This window comes from Plasmodium brasilianum, chromosome 4, assembly GCF_023973825.1.
Source record: "Plasmodium brasilianum strain Bolivian I chromosome 4, whole genome shotgun sequence".
NCBI lineage: Eukaryota > Apicomplexa > Aconoidasida > Haemosporida > Plasmodiidae > Plasmodium > Plasmodium brasilianum.
In genome coordinates this window covers 184727-204129 of record NC_090117.1, presented here as the reverse complement: position 1 = coordinate 204129, position 19403 = coordinate 184727, and the positions used below count along the sequence as shown (strand labels likewise).

Sequence of the window (19403 nt, the reverse complement as noted above, 5' to 3'; positions counted from 1 at the left end):
CTATAAGTAACAAGGTATAAAGTATTTATTTGAATCGTAATAAAATATTCAATGAACTATAGCTTGCAATCGAATAAAAAAAAATGATAAATATTTGTTAGATATAATAAAATATTATCAGTTAAAATTATACATATATATATTTATAGATATACAATTTTACCAACATAAGTCTGCGAAGTTATCGAACTTATTTCATTGTTCTTTCATATATTAATATTTTCTTATATTTCTGAGATATAATATAAATTTAACTTAGATTTATAAATTATTTTTGATATATAAAAACTAGTTACTAACAATTTAAAATATGTTATACATTCTTCGTATTTATAATAATAATACACCTCTACGATTTATTATGTTAATTGTATATATATGCATACATTAGTAAGATAATTTTTGCTTATTCAGAATGATTAATTATTTTTAAATTGATATATAGTAAATTATTCCCCTCATGTTATTTCACTCTTGATATTTATTAATTATATAATAAATTCTATGACCATGTTAATGTATTAATAAAAAGTAAAAATATTTTATTCTGAATTATGGCTAAGCACTAGTAGAATTTTAGTGAAAACAACATACATATATAAAACTAATAATGTTTACTGTCAACAATTCTACTTGAAGCATTATTATTTTTCGAGTGATTTCTTATAAATAGATAAAATATTTATTCATGTATAATAAATCCTTTTTTGTCAAAAATAATAAATTTTATTAATGATGAAAAACATTTCTATTAAGTTTCTGTAATGTAAAAATTATTTATTATTTAATGTATATATATATATATATATAATTTTGTGTAATATTTGATAGTGAATTATAATAAATGTTCCTAATCTCATACAATAAAACTTTATGGGAATTTTAATATAAGAGTTTTTATTTTGGTTCCCATAATATAAGTTGTTAAGATAGTTATAACTTAATAAGGATAATTTATCTATGATATTTGTGTTTTATAAAATACGAATTAGCGTGTTTAATTGTAAGAAAAATGTTATTCATATGGATCTATATTTTTATTTATCCTACAATTTAAATATGAAAATAAAAGATAGTTTAATAAATATTAGAAAGCATCTGTACGTTATAGAAACTCATATTCATTTACCTTTTTAAAATATATATGTATATAAAATAAGATAATAATTATAATTAAATATTTATTAATATCATTACTTTTGGGATGATGGTATGAATATATGCTAAATGGTTTTATTTTCATATATTTTTATGTCACATATTAATAGGACATGGTAAAATTACAAAGTGAAGGAGCATGTAATTGCTATATTTTTTAATATATTAATCCATAACATTATTTTTGGATATTTAAAACAATTTGCATTAATTATAATATAGATATAATGTTATATATTTTTTATTCTAGGTGAACAAGGCATATCTTTAAGAAATACACTAGAATATCATAATATTACTGCTAACTGTAATTTCAACTGCTTTGTAAACCGTGAATTGAATAAGACAAAAAAAAGCTAAGTTAATAAATACAATAAATATAAAAAATTAATATAATGAATAATGATATTGCAATTTATTATTTTTATTTTTAATACGACAGTACAAATATATTTCCCAAAATTAGATAATAAAAAATATGACAGCAATTATGCGCATGCTCTTTCTGAATTTTCTATGTAATAAAAGTATTTATTTATAAGGTGTAATTAACATAATTTTTTCTTTTTTCGAGAATGATAATATTATATAACGCGCAAAAAATAATATAAACATAATGATGAAAGTAATTAAGAGCTATATAGTTTAAAAAAAATCTAATCGAAAAATAAAAATTCGATATGAAATAGGTATTTTCGATATAAATAATTTTTAATTCTTAAATATTTTTTTAATATCTTATATCTATTTTAAAGCAAAAACATATTAAGATACAGTATATAATAAATATTATAGTTTTCTCTTATCGACTTTTGTGGATAATTAAAATATTGTACATATATATATATTTATAAATATTAAATTATACATATTATAGCTATTACATTTTTTTATAATTATATTTTATAATTAATTTAACAAGAATGATCATGTTTTTCTCATACTATAAAATACTGTACTTATACATTTTGGGGGTCATAAATGAGTATATGCATCAATATATCTTATGTAGTGTAAAGGAGGCGTGAATGGGGGACTTATCTATATATATATTTTTTTTTTATAGAAACATAAAGTATCTAAAATGAGGAATACAATATACTATTAGCAATTGTAGTGTATTCATTTATTTAAGAATTAATTATCGCCCGTATATTATTCCAATATTTCTTATTAATAAAATAATAAATATATTATATTTGTTAAATAACAAATTTGGTTAATAACAAATTCTTTAATCTATATATTTTATTATACATAATAGTAAGTTCTCTTCAACATGTAACGTAACTTTATATGTTAATATGAAAACAAAATAAATTATCAAATAATGTAATACAACTTTATTTCCCGCTTCTCATAAAAAATATTATTATTATTGAACACAGAAAAATTAATTCTTCTTATGGTGAAACGTAATATTATATTTTAATAAAATTATAAAATTTCAGTGTTCGTTGGAATAAAAGAAGCTTATACAAATTAATTATTTAATAAAAAATGGAAGAAAAAAAAAGTGAACAAATAATATGTGGATATATATGTATAATTAGGACAAAATATGGGGTCTTAGTTTTAGTTTTAACATAGTTATTGTAAATACCTAGTTGCAAAAATTAACTTATTTATAAATCCAACATTTATGTACCAAATAGCTTATATTTTAAATATATAAATTATAAATGAAATATATCTTATGAATTTTCTGTAATGAATTAGTTATTAAGGAACAAAAATTTTTTTTTTTTTAATTTTCATACATTAATATGATAATATTACATATATAAAAAATAAAATTTGTATGTATATCTATATCTATATCTATATATATATATATATATATTAAAATCTTTCTATTCATATTCAGTTATGGATTAGGATAACTTATTTTAAAATATACTTAAAGAAATAAAAAAGTAATTATACCTAATTAGAACATTTTTTATGTAGACACAATTTATTTAGTAACAGTATACTTGCTTCGAATATTATTATATTCCGTATACACATATATCACTTTCATCATGCATTTTTTAATATAAAATCATTATAAAATCTTTTACTTAATTTTCATTAGAATTTTTCTTTAAGATTAATGCATTACAACTTTTTAAGTAATAAAATTTTTGGATAACTCATAAATAGAATTATTCGTAATTTTTGATCCATATGCTTCTTCAAAAAATATATACTCATAATTATATATATAAATGTTTTCACTTCCATTTTATTTCCTTTTTATAGTAATTATCACAGAATGCTAACCTTTTGTTTAAACTCTCTTTGTATGTATAATATCTCATTGATTAATTACATATATATTTATCACGTTTGATTTATGAATTCGTCCTAATTTGGCTTTAAAAGTTATTTCTTACATTTTTGTATTAGTATATATTATTTTTACACGTTTGTTCTTTTAACGGTGAGGATTGACAAATTTTCCTTTTCTTCCCTTTCTATAAATAGTATTAATATTTTATTTTTTTATATAACTAAATTTTTTGGATATTTTACTATTGAGATTGTAATTCGAGAATAAATATCATTTTTATATTATATATGATATAATAAATTACGATTAACATTTATACAGAGATATGAAGTTGTTTTATTAGTGTTATTGTTTTATTTTTTTACTTGTTTTTACTTTTTTGCCATACTAACGAAGTTTTTATTATATGCTTCATTTCTTTTGCATAAAACCTTACATATGTTTTTGTTAAATTACGCATTTATAATAATCTTCATTCAACATTAAACATATCTTATATATACATTTTCTGTTTTAATTTTTGTTAGTATAATTCTTTTTAAACTTATATTTTTATTCTTGCAATGGTGAATTCTATATCTTATATTGTTTTTCATAGTAACTTGTCTTATTTAATTTATAATCATAATTAGGAATATTTTTACCATATTTGATTAGTTCAAATAGTGAATGAATAGTTTAATCTTTTAAAAACTTATGTTTTGTTTCGCTTAATACAAGGGGAAAGTACTATAATAATTAAGATGTTTATTAAAATAATTAATTTGTATGTTATCTATAGATTTTATTCAGATTTTATGGAAGATGGAAAACTAGGGATGTTCATAGGGGTGTCAGATTTTCTTTTGACATCTGTATTGGTGTTAATAATAAATTTGTTGTTTCACGCAGTTATTTCAAAGATATAATAATAAGTAATATTAGTGGTACTTCTATCGTTAGCATGTATGAGAAAATGAAAGGTATTTTGATTATCACACTGAATATTAGGATTAGAAGAAAAAGGACTAAACGTATTAAGGAGCACTTGTAGAGATGTATAAAATGAAGATATCAGCTGAATATTTTGTAGAAGTGTACATCAGTATTATCGTTAGTATTTGCAATTTATTCAGTATTTTGTGTATATTTAGAGATTAAAGAATCAGCAGAAACAGAATATATAGCAAGTATGGAATGAATCAATTTGTGATGTATTACGATTTTGAGAACGTCGAGGAATAGTGTATTTATGGGAGTTACACCAGTATCATTAGTTACAGTATTTCCAGTACCTGCAGTAATCTTAAAGATTATATTGGGTGAAATATTTGAAGGTTAGTAATATGGATGAGTATAATTTCTGTGTGAAGAGTTGGTAAAATTGAAGGTTTGGAAGCTCAAATTTTATCAATTTTATTTGCAGTATGTTTAGTTGTAATAGTTTTATTTTAAACACCTATTTGAGTCTATGGCAACTATTTTGTAGTTTAACTGGCATTAATAACTTCACAAATGTAACTATCATAAAATTCATCATAAGCTGTTACATCACATTTTGTTAGAATTTTTTTTTTTGCATTATCGGTATATACTGTGTTATTATATCACTGAAAATATTTGTTCTCTCCGTTAATATATTCTGTATATTTATAAAATATATCTTTAAATTTAGAATTATTCAAGCATATTGATAAAGGTTGATTTTTTGGTATCGAAGAAACTATAATTTTATTTATTATTTTTTTTTTATTATAAGAATCTTCTTAATATAATTTACTTCAAAATTCCTTTTAGTTTTCTCCACTAAAAGAATAGGATATCGCTCCTAGAAGAAACAATGTAACTTTATTTTATGTCTTTCTCGAACATTTTCACCCTATTATTTTTAAATTTGTTCCTTTTTCTGAATTAGATAATTACCCAATACACTGTAATGCTTAATGTTTGCGTTCAACGCATTTTATTATTGTTATAAATTTTGGATGATTAAGGAGATATTATGAATATTTGTGTCTGACAATATTCTTAGATTCTAAAGAATTATTAGCAGTTATTTAATTATTTATTTTTATGTACTTTAGTCTCACTTTTTTTAGGATAAATTGTTTATATATAAAATTAAGAATAATAGTTAACAACTAATTCAATATTTCGCGTAATGACACTACATTATTACTATAAGTATTTGTATATGATCATATGAATGTAATATTCAAATTTATATCTTTAAAATTATCAATGATTATATTTTAAATTTAATATATATCAATTAGAAGAAATTATATAATTATCAAATACATAATAATTTATTTGTGAATTATCAAGGTAATTAAATATATTAACACTTATTGTACATATTTGTTAATATCTTTTACCTTAAAAGGATGTATTACATTTGCGGGCATATCATAATTTTATTTTGACATAATTCATAGTGTAGTATATATTTTTATAAAAAATACATATTTCCTTAATAAAGGAAAAACTAAATAAAGAACAATAAAAAATTTCATATAATAACATTAGTAAGTAATACAAATGTTACTGTGTGATATTATAATTTATATATGTACTGCGCTTTTTTTTTTTTTAATATTATGTTAATATTATTTCTAAATATATATATTTAATGGAAATAAAGAAAAAAAAATTTAGTAGATGAATTTTAGAGCTTTATATATAATGTATTGGTATATGTTAAACATAATTTATAAGGAAAATCTTCAGATATTGGAATACAAAAATGAAAGTTAAGTTTTTTTACTTTTAAAATACGTATTTCTTCATACATCAACAGTATATTACACATTTTATTTTTTAAGTATCTTATGGACAATAAATAATGCACTTGTAGCAGTAAATATAGCAGAAGGTTGTAAAATACAAAGCTTTTTTCTTTTTATATTACTATTATTATATTGTCATAATATTTAATATAGTTTAACAATAATAACAAGCTTTTCCAATATAGGGTACAGGTGAAACTAGAAACACTGAAAAGAGAAGATCACTAAATTAGTAATAATTCACTTAACATAGAGAACGGTGAACTATCCATATTCTATATGTTATATATTCTCTATATCTATATTCTATACACTATATAATCAAGTTATAATATTTATTTTGAAATATTAAAAAATAATATATTTTTTTTTATTTCTTTTTAAGAAGGATTCATAAAATTATTATTATATAATTTTAATATATTATATTCCTGAAATATGTATTACGAGTATTGTGAATAAATTTAATTTTATTATTTTAATTAATGTAATTTTTTTTATAAATATCCTTAATATTATAATTTTAAAAAAATATTTTTAAAGTTATTTTTCTTTGGCTGTGTTGAAAAATGCATCATATTTATATACATTTTATTATGTTTTTATGATAAAATATAAAAGTTAATTAAAAAGAAAAATATAGTATGTATAATCATTAAAAGAATATTACATTATTGTAAATTTTTTCCTTAATATGTTACCATATTAAAAATTAATATCATGGTACAGATAATTAAGTTACTGTTTTTCATTATAATTTCTACGTTTATCTTTTTATCTTGGAAATGTTATTTTAACAGTAATTTGGTACGATAATATTATTAAAGGTTAATTCCAATATTCATATTTAAAATTTTATATTTTTAATAATAATCTTTTTTATAATGATGTTATATTTTTTATAATTATTTACTTTTTGTATAGTGGGAATTAAGTAAATCTTTGATTGAGCAATACAGTCTTCATGGAAAAACATACTTAAGAATTTATAGATTATTAGCTAAATGTAAAAAGCATAAGGATTCATACTTTTTAATATTAAAAGAAGAGATACCAAAGAATGGAGTAAACGAAAGAAAAGATATAACTAATAATGAAAAAGGGACCAATACAAAAAGCAAACAATCAAGTGGAAGTTCATTAATGAATAAAGGAGAGAATAAACAACCACTGAAAAATAAATCTTGTATATTTAAAATAAAAAAATATTCTCATTTGGAAAAAAAAATATTTAAACAACTTGATTATGTGAATTTCCTTAAAAACAACAAAGGAATTAGTAATAAGGCATACAAAAAAATAATACGTAAAAAATACGGACTACGGATTGCTTCACCTTTGATATTGTTCTTGTTGGTATCAATACCGTCAATAGTAAATTTGTCCTTGGATAAGATCATAAATAATAATTTGTTCAGTGTTTTAAAATCATGCTCTCTTTTTACGCAGTTCAAGACATCGTTAGAAGCTATATGGGATTCTTCAGAATGGTTATGGAAAGCTTTATTTGAGAGCAAGGATAAAATATTAGATGGTTTATATGTTATTTTAATATATGTTATTCCTTTCTTTATATTAGGTGTCACACTTATATCAGCGTTTGTTTATTATCATAAAAAAATTAAAAAATATGATAAAATTAAGTTTGGGGAAAGATAAATTAATTGATAAGGATTATGTTGCTTTCTATAAAAAATCTTGAATATAAAGGAATGTCTGTAATATATTTAATTATAAACGTATTAAACATACCAATAACTGCTTAAATTATATAAATGAATCTACATATATGTATCATTTTTGATATGAAGATGTAAAAAAATATGTTCTTAATTTTTTTGTACATATGAATACTATAATGTTTTTCTTTTTGTGTTTTAGCTTATTGTGTCAGCTAAACTAAATATTATGGATTTATATATATACATATATACTTATATAATTATATTCTTATGAAAAATATATATTCTTACGTTAAATTTAATATATGATAGGACGATTAATATAATCTTATAGAAGTTGTGTTTTAATCTACATCTTAAATAAGAAATATGGTACTTCTGCATTTTAACTTGTTCCAATATAGACTAATTGTTTATTTTATAAAATAAAAAATGCACTATTAGTTTTATATTAAAAATTAATTCCTCTTGTTTTGTATTTAATGTATCGAAGTTGATATGTTTTTTTTACACTGATATATATATATATATATATATATATATATAAATTCATATTGCTATAGCCATCCAACTATAATCCTTTCATATATCACTTATATTACATATATGTTTACAAGAACATTTTTTATATTATCATTTAAATATTTTTTTTCTTTATTATCCAAATCACATATAAGGCCACCCGAAGAGGCTGCGACTTCTCTTATAAATTGAATAAACTTGACGTGCACATAAGACCCATGAGCATATGTAAAGTAAAATTTATCGTAAAAATATATATTATAATTGAATAATTCTTTTAACACGATCCTGTAATCTTTCACTAATCGTCTATTTACTATGTTTTTGAAAGGAATACATATTTTCTAACGTGCAATACAACCTAATTTTATATCATTAAATATCAATAAATATTTTTATGTGAACAGTATTCATATACTGGAAAAATATAGACTTATTATAAGCGTCTATATAAGAACTTAATTTATTATTTCTATCATTTTAATTTTATATATTAATTCCGCATATTCTGAATTGTTATAAGCATATGGTTATTATGCAAAGGAAGAAATTTCAATATTATCAATACTATCAATATTATACTCTTCATTAGCAGAAGAATATAAATTTCGATTAATATTATTAGAGCTAATGTAAGAACAATGTGGATGATCTTTATTTTGATATGTATACGATATACGACATATTTTTGATACTTCGAACCTGTAACATTTATCAGTCATTTTAGTATCATAAATAATATAACTCATCGATTCTGAATATATATCTAGTTGAAAAAAAAATTCTATAAAAAATCATTTATATTCTAGCATTTTGTAAAAGTTTATTAGAGCTAAATTTCTGTAGTTTCTGTAACTTGGGAATGATTCTATGTTTAATAAATTTTTTTTATCGAGAATTTTATTTTATAAAAAAAATTAATTATTAAATATATATGCATATTTTTTTATTAAGTAAAATTTAGCTTACAAAAAATAATAAAAAGGTGAAAAGAAAGCACATAAAATGAAATATGTACTGGGAAATCTTAATTATTTCTTGTGATACAAGAATTAATACTAATAGAAGCAATATGAATATTTTTTTGTTAATTTTTTTCTTAATGCCCCCAACGGATTTTGAAACATTTTTGAAATATGTATTTGTAACTAATGAAATCCTTCATAATTTTAAAGTTTGTTAATTACTTAATTCCACATTAAATTCTCATATTTTTAGTGAAAAAAATAAAAATTTAATAAAAAAAATTAAAAATACGTGTATTGTAATGTATTAAACTATTAAGCATTAAAAAAAAATTGAAATAATAATATAAAAAAATATATTATATTAACATAAACCAGGAACTTTTAAATACCAAATAAAAAGAATTAAAGATATTCTTTAGGAAATATTTTACGTGGCTTAATAAAATATTTAGAATTATTCTTTTTGTTTTTATCATTTATGTTAGGCAATGTAGTTTGTTTCCCGTTTTAAGGTAAAAAGAAAAAAAATTATGACAAGAATCAACAGCATTTAATATTGACTGATTTAAAAATTACATAATAGAATGAATATATTTTTTTTAAAGGAATAGGAGCATGCTAAATATTATTTATTTTTTTTTTTTTTTAGTATAATTTTAGTTTGTTTTAGGAAATATGCTTACATTTGTGTAAATTTTATTATGGATTGTAAAAAGTAAATTATAAGGGTAAGCAGTCATTTCGAAAGAAATATACAATATTAAGTTTATTTATCTATTTTAGGTACTACTTTCTCGCTTCACTGTAGCACCAATAATAAGTGTATAGTGAAAACTTTTTAGTTTATATATTTGGAAAATAAAATATTATGTATGCTTAAATAAGGGCATATAAAAATATACAACATGTATTCAAATATGTTCATTCTGAAACTTTTACTTAATATCTAATTAAATGAAAATATAAGGAATTTTTTAAGAAAATATGTTTTGAGAAATTATTTATAGATATATATATTTCTTTTGATATTTTTAATCTTTAAACTATGGTGCTAAAAAGACTGTGTGATTAGTGCTTTTTTGAGAAATAACATTATAGATTTTTTTAAAATTATGTTATCTTAATCGTTTCATTTAATAGATATATTTAATATAATTAATTAGGAATAATTCTACTAATACGGAATATGTTAATTAGGTTTAAGAGATAAATTTAATTTTTATGTTTATATTTAAATTACGTGTAATGGTATATTATATTGATTAAAGTTAGAAATAAATATTATATTAATAGTAATTTAAAAATATATAAATACTTAGGTATTATATTAAGGAAAAATAACATCTCAAAAATTAATATAGTATTCCATAATAATAAATTCATATAAAGTCTACAGAATATATTTATATTACGGAGTTGTAGGCGAAATATTATGGTTAAGGTTAAATGAGTAAATTATAGTTTATAGTAAAAAATTGTCACAAAATTTCATATACTAATATAATAAATAAATCAATAAGAAAAGAAACCAATAATTTTAATATTAAAATATGAACTACTAAAATAAATAAATCTGTGAATTATAATAATATATTAATTATTATTTAAACATGCAAAGTAAGGGAATTGAAGACGTATCATATGAAGAATTAGATATAGTTTATAACTTTTGTAACCCTTAAAGTTCTATTTAAGAAAATATATTTTTTATATATAGTCATAAAATAGAAAATAAAATGGATATTGATAATGATAATAATATCAATTAATAAGAATCTCCTCAAATGAGGAAGAACATAATCTAAAAATTGTCATCAGGGCATAGGTATCAAAGCCTTTGCAGAATGAGTTATACAACATTTAACAATAAAGGAGTTGATTACTTTAGTTCAAAACACATAACAAAATAATATTTTTTTACATTGGTAATATTTTGGAAAAAAGAGTTAAAATAAGAATTTTTTTTTTTAAAAAAAAATTTAAGAGTGTAAAACCAATTAAACATGTGTGAAAAATGAAATCCATTTATAAAAAATATATGGTTTTGATAAAATTTGGAAAAGCAAAGAACAGTTAAATTATATACTTAGAAACATAAAAGTCCCATAACAGAAGGGAGAAGAAATGTAAACTGTTACATTCATATGAGGGGTAATAATAAAAATAATATATAATAAATTATTGGGTAAAAATACAAATTTTTACGGCAATAAAATGTAGAAATGTAAACATCAGTTTATTTGTGTAATGTTTAGAAAAAAGTGACATTAATATTAACTATAATCCGTTAGAGGTGAATGAGGATAATTATTTATTATACAAAATTTGTGAGAGTAAATATTTTTAGTAAAAAAAATAAAGAGGATATATTTAGTGTTGTTATGCCATAAAAAATGTATGAAGCAAATTATGTAATATTAATCATTAAAAATGAACAAAAAGAAAAATTTCAGAACGAATGGTACCATCAAGTTAACATAACGCAATTTTCCCAGTGAAAAAATATTTTATATTTATAAAATCGTATAATTTTTACGGGATTCTATTTCTTTTAAACTAGCACCTTTTCATAAATGAATTCAATAATAATAAAAGACTGTTAATCTATATTTTTTTAAGTATATATAATTATAGTTAATGATATATGTCTTTAATAAAAATGCTCATGTTAATTAAGAAAAAATAAAATGAAATGGAAAAGCAATGTTTTGTTTTTACTAATTTTATAATAATACTTATTAAATACCATTTATCAAAAATAAAGATAAATCGAAATTTATTGTTTAAAAATGTTCTTCTATAGTAAGAACAAAATGAATAATTAAAATTTATGATGAAAATGAATTGTTTTATAGTTATAATTACACAAAACATTGCTTTTGCACGTATTAAATCAGTATACACATACATTAGTACAGCTATCATATGTACTGGAAAACACAAAAAAATTAAAAAGGAAAAAAGTGTAAGTAAAATTTCGATAAAAAAATTGAGTTTTCTCTTTACCTAAATAAAATATCATAACCGAGTTCAAATTAACAGTTAAAATATAAATCGAACATTAATAGTAAAAAAAAAAATAAAATATTAAGTAATTAATTAAAATAGAGAACGAAGAAGAAAGAAAAATGAATTCGTTATTAAATATATGTCAGTATATATGTATGTGCACATATATATATATGCATATTTATATATATTTTTGCTCTTGAATTATTTAAAATTTGAAGTACATTTAAATTAAAACAAAAACTTTAATCATTTGTGCCAATAATAATAAATTTTTATATATTTTTTTTTCGGTGAAGTTTTTGTTTTAATGCTTTTGCTTTACTGTTTTTGCTTATGTTCATTAATTTGTAATCTCTATGCACCTTCTTCATCTTACAAAATTTGTATATATAGTATATCATCATTGCAGCAAGTGTAAAAGCGAAAAAACCAAAAATTGGTCCAACTTTTGTAACTACTGTCATCATGCCCATCAAAATTATCATGTTTACAGTTGGTGGTATAAATATTTTAGCTCTGTTCAAAGCAACTAAAAATTTTTCGTACCCAGTTTTAAATCTACATTCATGAAAACCTGTATTTGATGTATTATTTTTCATTGCACGTAACATTTCAACTTCAAATTTTTTGTCTAAGTCATATAACGTTTTCATAAACCCTTTTTTAGGTTTTTCCTGTTGAAGAGCTTGTTGAACCATTTTTTGAAGAGCTTCTGATCCATTTACATCATCGTTATTTTTATTTTTTGCTACATGTGATACTTTTTTATTTTTTTTGTTATTTTTTTTTAAATCATTAATACTTTCTATTGATTCATAAAATTCGTTAAGGTTTAAATCTTTTATTCCATCATCGTTTTTTTTTGAATTTTCTTTTTTCATAATTTCATTAAATTGTTTCTGGGAAGAGTTATCTAGCATTAATGAATCATATCCACTTTTAAATGAGCTGTTATTAATTAAATTATTTATTCTGTTTTTTAAGACAATATCTTCATCACTTAATGAATTCATTGATTCTTCTTTTAAAAATAAAGCTTCTTGCTGTGGATTGTTCGCATATATTTTTGTTTGTCCTTTTAATAATCTACTATTTCTTACACTCAATAAGTTGTTGTGAATGGCATATTTTCCAAATGATTCTTCATAGTTATTCTAAAATAGAAATAATTAAGTTAAATATTCAGTGATTAGAAAAACGAATATAAATATATAAATATAATATATTATATTTTTATTTCAACATTGTAATAAAATTTTCATTTTTAAAATAAAGATACAAAATAACAAATACACAAAAATACATTGAAATTCCTTAAAATTAAAAATTTTGACACTATACCTTATGTTGTAATGTCCATATTAAAAGGGTGGAAATAAAGACTTTGCAATAACTGGCAAATGTGTTATTATTATTGTTTTTCTTCATTTTGAAAAATTGTTAAAAGTTCTAGGGTAAATTTTTATTGTATAATAATAAGATTTTTATCTTTATTATGATTATTCTTAGTATTTTCAATACTATATATATATTACATATTTTTTTTTAATTCATTTTTTTTATTAAAATTGGGTTTAAGCGTAATATATATTTTTCTTTTTAATAAAGAAATAAACAATTAATTAAAATATATTTTCTTACAAAATAACCCTAAATAAATATTAAAAATTATAGATTATATAATATAATTTTAAAAAATTAAGAATGCTTTGTAAATAATTCTTTATTGTCACAAAATTATGATATAAATATATATTTTTTTATTAATATAATAATTTAATAAATAGGTAAACAAGGAGGGTTTTCTTATAATTTACATTTTCAATAAAATATGTTAAATATTATATTGTACTTTATTTAATTTTAGTACGTAAAAAATAGGAAAATTGTTTATATATATATATTTGTTTTAGATATATTTTTTTTTAAATTAATATAATATAAATTTTTAAAAATTATTTGACGTTTTTATCATATATATAAGTAAAATTTTACATTATTTTTTAGGGATAAAAATTACAAAAAAAACAAAAATTATACAAGAACAAAATAATTTTACAATTTTATTATTTTAATATGCATGTATATTAATATATATTACAAATACTGCATTTTTTAAGGTAAAAAACCTAGTGAAAGTTTTATTAATAATAATTAATTATTTAACCAGGGAAATTTTTTTTATATATTATAGAATTTAAAATATTATAGTTTTATTATATATATTTTTTAAAAATATTTATCAATATTATATAATTCAATATAATTCGTTGGGGGATATTTTATATAATTTAATATAAATAAAGGAAGATATCTAATAAATAATAAAAAATCTATAAAAAAATATCTTTAATATTATGGGTTTTATCGCATCATGCTTTGTTTTTATAAAAAATGTAAATATGATCCAAAAAAAAAACAGGTACAAATATATCGAAAAATATGTAATAATATAATAATAAAGTACACGTTTAAAAAAAAGTTAAAAAAGTTAAAATTATATAGATACTTCTTTAGAACGAAAAGTCTTACTAACATGAATATATATATATATATATATATATATTTATTTATTATTATAAATTATGTAAAAAATGGTACACGTATATATGATGTAACAATATATATATATAATTGATTTAATCTTAGCTTTGTTATAAGTAGATTTAGAAATGAGCGCGTGCGAGAAGATTTTATATTAAAAAGCTTTATTTATTTTAATGAAAAACTTTAAAATTATAAATATGAAAGAACTTGTAAAGCTTAAAAATTACAACATATAATATAAAATTAGTGTTTATATTTATAATATCGTATAATGAAATAGTCTTTATAAGAGTATAAATAGGAAGTGCCTTCATGAAAAATATTATCCTGTAATGATCTTACCGTTGAATTTTACTTCTATATAACTTGTATTAGGTAATTATAAAATTGGAATTTATAATTTAGATAATTTAGTTAAAATAGAATGAAAATAAGAAATTAATAACAAGAATATATATAGTGAGTACTTCATGTTTGCAGTATTAATATGGAATTATATATATTTTTTCGAAAATTAAATTATAAAAAAAATAACAGATATCATATAAAAGTTCTGTATATAAATAAAAAAAAGGAACATTAATTTTAGAAAAATTGCTGAAAATTTTCCTTTTTTCTCACTATGCTTATGTGTATTAAAAAAACAAAACAAAATTGCCTAACATTTTAAGGAGAATTTACTGAGAAAAATTATAATAGGAAATTAAATATTAAATGTGATAAGAAATTTAAATATAATTATGATATTGTTCTTAATTAACTTGATAATTTTTTTTTTTTTATTATATTATGTAACAGTAGTAGGTTCTATTTTTAGACAAAAATAAACATGGAGCTTCATTTTTATGTTTATCTTCAATCAGTTAAAATATTACATCTATGTTTACATTGATAAAAATTTTGAACATATAATAAAGATTTTAAGTGAACCAGTTTTTGTTATTTACCTTAAGAATTTATTTTACGGCTTAATAATTTTCAAAACATTTTAATAAATATTTATATTTAATATCTTTTTTTATGAAATGATAAAAGAAACTGCATATCATAGAAATAATGGAGAAATTAAATATGGCGTATACATATTTACCACTTACATATATGGGTGAATATTATATTCCTTTTTATTTCATTTGTAGTAGATTATTTATAAGTTATACTTATTTACAATTAATATAACGAGCATCAGAATGTAAAGTTTTTGAAGTAGGTGCACTCTGTTAATGTAGTATAATGTTTTTATATTCATTTTATATTATATACCTTATTTTGTTAAATTGGGTTATAGAAAGTTTATAGGTACAAATGTATAGCGAAAGTTAATATATCATAAGAATATATATCACCACACAAGATAATTACAATAGCCTATTTTGATATATGTCCTTTATATATATATACTGAATAATATGTAATTAAATATGATTTATTGCTATTAAAATTATGTATATTTTTAAGATCATTAAAGAGTAATTTTAGTGATACATGAGTATAAATTTATATTTACATTTACCAGATATTTAATATAAAGAATTAAGTTAACGTAAAAAGAACAATGTATAAAACATAGAAATGAAGTATGTGTTAATAAAAATAATAAACCTTCACATTTTTTCTATTAATGATATATTAAAAAAATATATATTTCATCTTATTTTATAGCCCATGGTAAAATCTTGAGTAGTACACTTGAGGTTGACTAAAATTTTTTAAATTATCTGATTATATGTGTATTAATGTTTTCTTCTTAAATATAAAGTTTTCGTATGAATATGACAAATTGTAATAATATATCGTATACATCTGCTAAAATATATAAGAATGTTACGAAATGAATAAAACTTACAACTTGTTCACATTGAGCATAACCTTAATGTAATATAATTTCATTTGTAATTTAACAAACAGGAAAGGGTGAAAAAATATTTATAAATGTATTAGAACAAATACAAAAATGTAATTACTATTATTATAAAAAAAATTATATTTTATTATTATATGTAATTTTTAATAGATGAGTTATGTATAAGACATATTAAAAAATATCTATTCAAAGGATTGCGTACTGTAAAATGATTTTCCTTGGTAAAATTAAATTAATGTATAAATATAAGCAAAATCTTCTTAAAATAATTAATAAGATTTATAACAAAAAATTTTAAAATAGTTAATTAGAAAATAATAAATTATCAACACCTAACATCCAAATTAATTAATAATCTTAGTGTAATGCTAAATAATAAGAACATTTCTTATTAAAAGAAAAAATGATATAGAGATATAATAAAAAAACATCGCATTATACGAAAAAATCAAGAAATATTTATAAAAAACATAATAAATAAAATGTACATTAATATGTGAATAGTGGTTAATTATAATACTACTTGACAATGTACTATATTATCACCTAGATCTAAATAGTAATTAAATAAACTGGATGTATATACTAGTATATTAAAACAAGAATACGCATAATAAAAAAGTATCATTGTATATATGATATCTACTGTTTTTATTCTTATTGCAAATGTATAATCTTTGAATTTTTATTCTTTATTACGTAGTTTATCATTCAAAAAGTCTAAATAAATGTTTTATGATGCAGGTTATATTAAAAAACATTAATAAGAAATAATTGACATATATATACATTATTACACTAATCTTTCATATTTTAATAATAATGAGTTGAATAATATATTGTGGTTAAAATAAATTTATAATAAGTAAATTAAAAAAAAAAAAAATTAAATATTTTTTGTGTGAAAATAAAGACACTTTTTGTTTTTGAAAACATTACATAAGTATTTTATATTTTTATTTTGATATGTATATGAGAATATGTTCTATCTAAAACAAATATATGCAACACATATACATGTAAATATACAAATGATATCTTTGATTTAATGGGAAAAATTGGACATTAATTGAAAATAAATAAATAGTAAAAAAAGGAAATGATTAAATTAAATAAGGATGTTTAAATATTTTTGTATTAATATTGAATTATATAAATGGTAACTATAATATATGAAAAAATCGTTGCATAAAATAAGCTTAATAAAAGAATTAATATAATTCTAATGCATACATTTCTGTTCATTTATTTCAAAAAATGGTAAATGTCCTAATGGTAAGAAAGATATATGATGTTATTAAGAGCATGCTGAAGATTACTTTATTTACAGTGGACTTTATATTTTTTAGAAAAGCGCATGCTTTTTATTTTAAAGTTGTATATATATATGTGAAATGTACAATTTTATATTTTACGTTTTATATAATAAAAATATATACTATTAAAATAATTTAGTTGTCCTTTTATTTTTATTTATTATATTTTATTTACTTTTCATAAGAGACATAGACATTAGTATTAAGTCTTTTTATCATATTATTTTAATGTAAGATTTTAACATATCTTTAATTGTAATGAACAAAAAATGATTAAAATATAAATATAAGTTAATTTTAAAAGCGCATTTCCCACCTTTTAATAAGCCTCATAAGTAAGATTTTTTTTTTAATATATAATAAATTATTTTTAATTGTTCCAAGAAATCCCATTTTCTTTTTTTTAATGCGTGAATTTTAATAAATGTATTTGTGAATATGTATATATATGTATATTTGTATTTGAACACCAATTTTTAAATAAATGGTTATAATTAACAGTCTAACTTTTATATTATTTTACAAATAAATAATAAAAACTTCAATAATATAAATTCTTTATTTTTCCGTTTTAATTGAACATATATTAATGTTATACATATACCAAATTATATACGCTCTGGATGTGCAATGGTATAATTACAAAATATTTAGTAAATGTTTAATGTTACAATCAATATATGAATTTTTTATCATTATTTTATTACATTTGAGAAAACGGAACTATGTTTACTAATTTTTTCATTTTTTGAGAACAATTCTCACGATAATATAAATTGCGAGGGAATAAACATGTTAAATATATATATCTTTATATAAAGAAACATTTAGTTTTTATATATTTCTTCACTATATTTTTTATCATGATAAACACTTACATTAATTTTTTAATATTTTTGATTTATATCTTTATTTTCAAGTGTCATTCATATACTATTTTTATCATCAAAATAAGATTTTTTTTTTTTTGTTTATTTTTTAACTTAATTGATAGAGTGAATTATACTATAATATATCTATTATTGACCTATTAATTTTATTTAAAAAAAAAGTAATAATTTATATTTAATTATGTAATAAAAAATATAATTGTTAATAATATATAAATTTTTTTTTAAGGATAACATAACGCATGTTCCTTTAAATATTTTTTTTTTTGAGACTGATATTATTCAAACAACAAATTGCATGCTTTTATTGATAGGGAATAGAGGAAGATTTAATTGGCTATAATAAACATTATATTATATTTCTTTTTACATATATTTATCCTTTTAATTGTTATTCCTTT

The 19403-nt window shown here is 19.5% G+C and overlaps 2 protein-coding genes across 2 annotated transcripts; one reads left to right on the top strand and one right to left on the bottom strand.

The window, feature by feature from the left end:
- Positions 1-6921: 6921 nt before the first annotated feature.
- MKS88_001057 (fam-l protein) lies at positions 6922-7860 on the top strand (the record flags this gene model as incomplete). Its single annotated transcript, XM_067219710.1, has 2 exons — positions 6922-7008; positions 7126-7860. 2 exons carry the CDS (start codon positions 6922-6924, stop codon positions 7858-7860), a joined length of 822 nt encoding a protein of 273 aa, XP_067074989.1.
- A 4797-nt stretch (positions 7861-12657) lies between these two features.
- Positions 12658-13813, bottom strand: MKS88_001056 (uncharacterized protein; the record flags this gene model as incomplete). Its single annotated transcript, XM_067219709.1, has 2 exons — positions 12658-13539; positions 13727-13813. 2 exons carry the CDS (start codon positions 13811-13813, stop codon positions 12658-12660), a joined length of 969 nt encoding a protein of 322 aa, XP_067074988.1.
- Positions 13814-19403: the final 5590 nt, after the last annotated feature.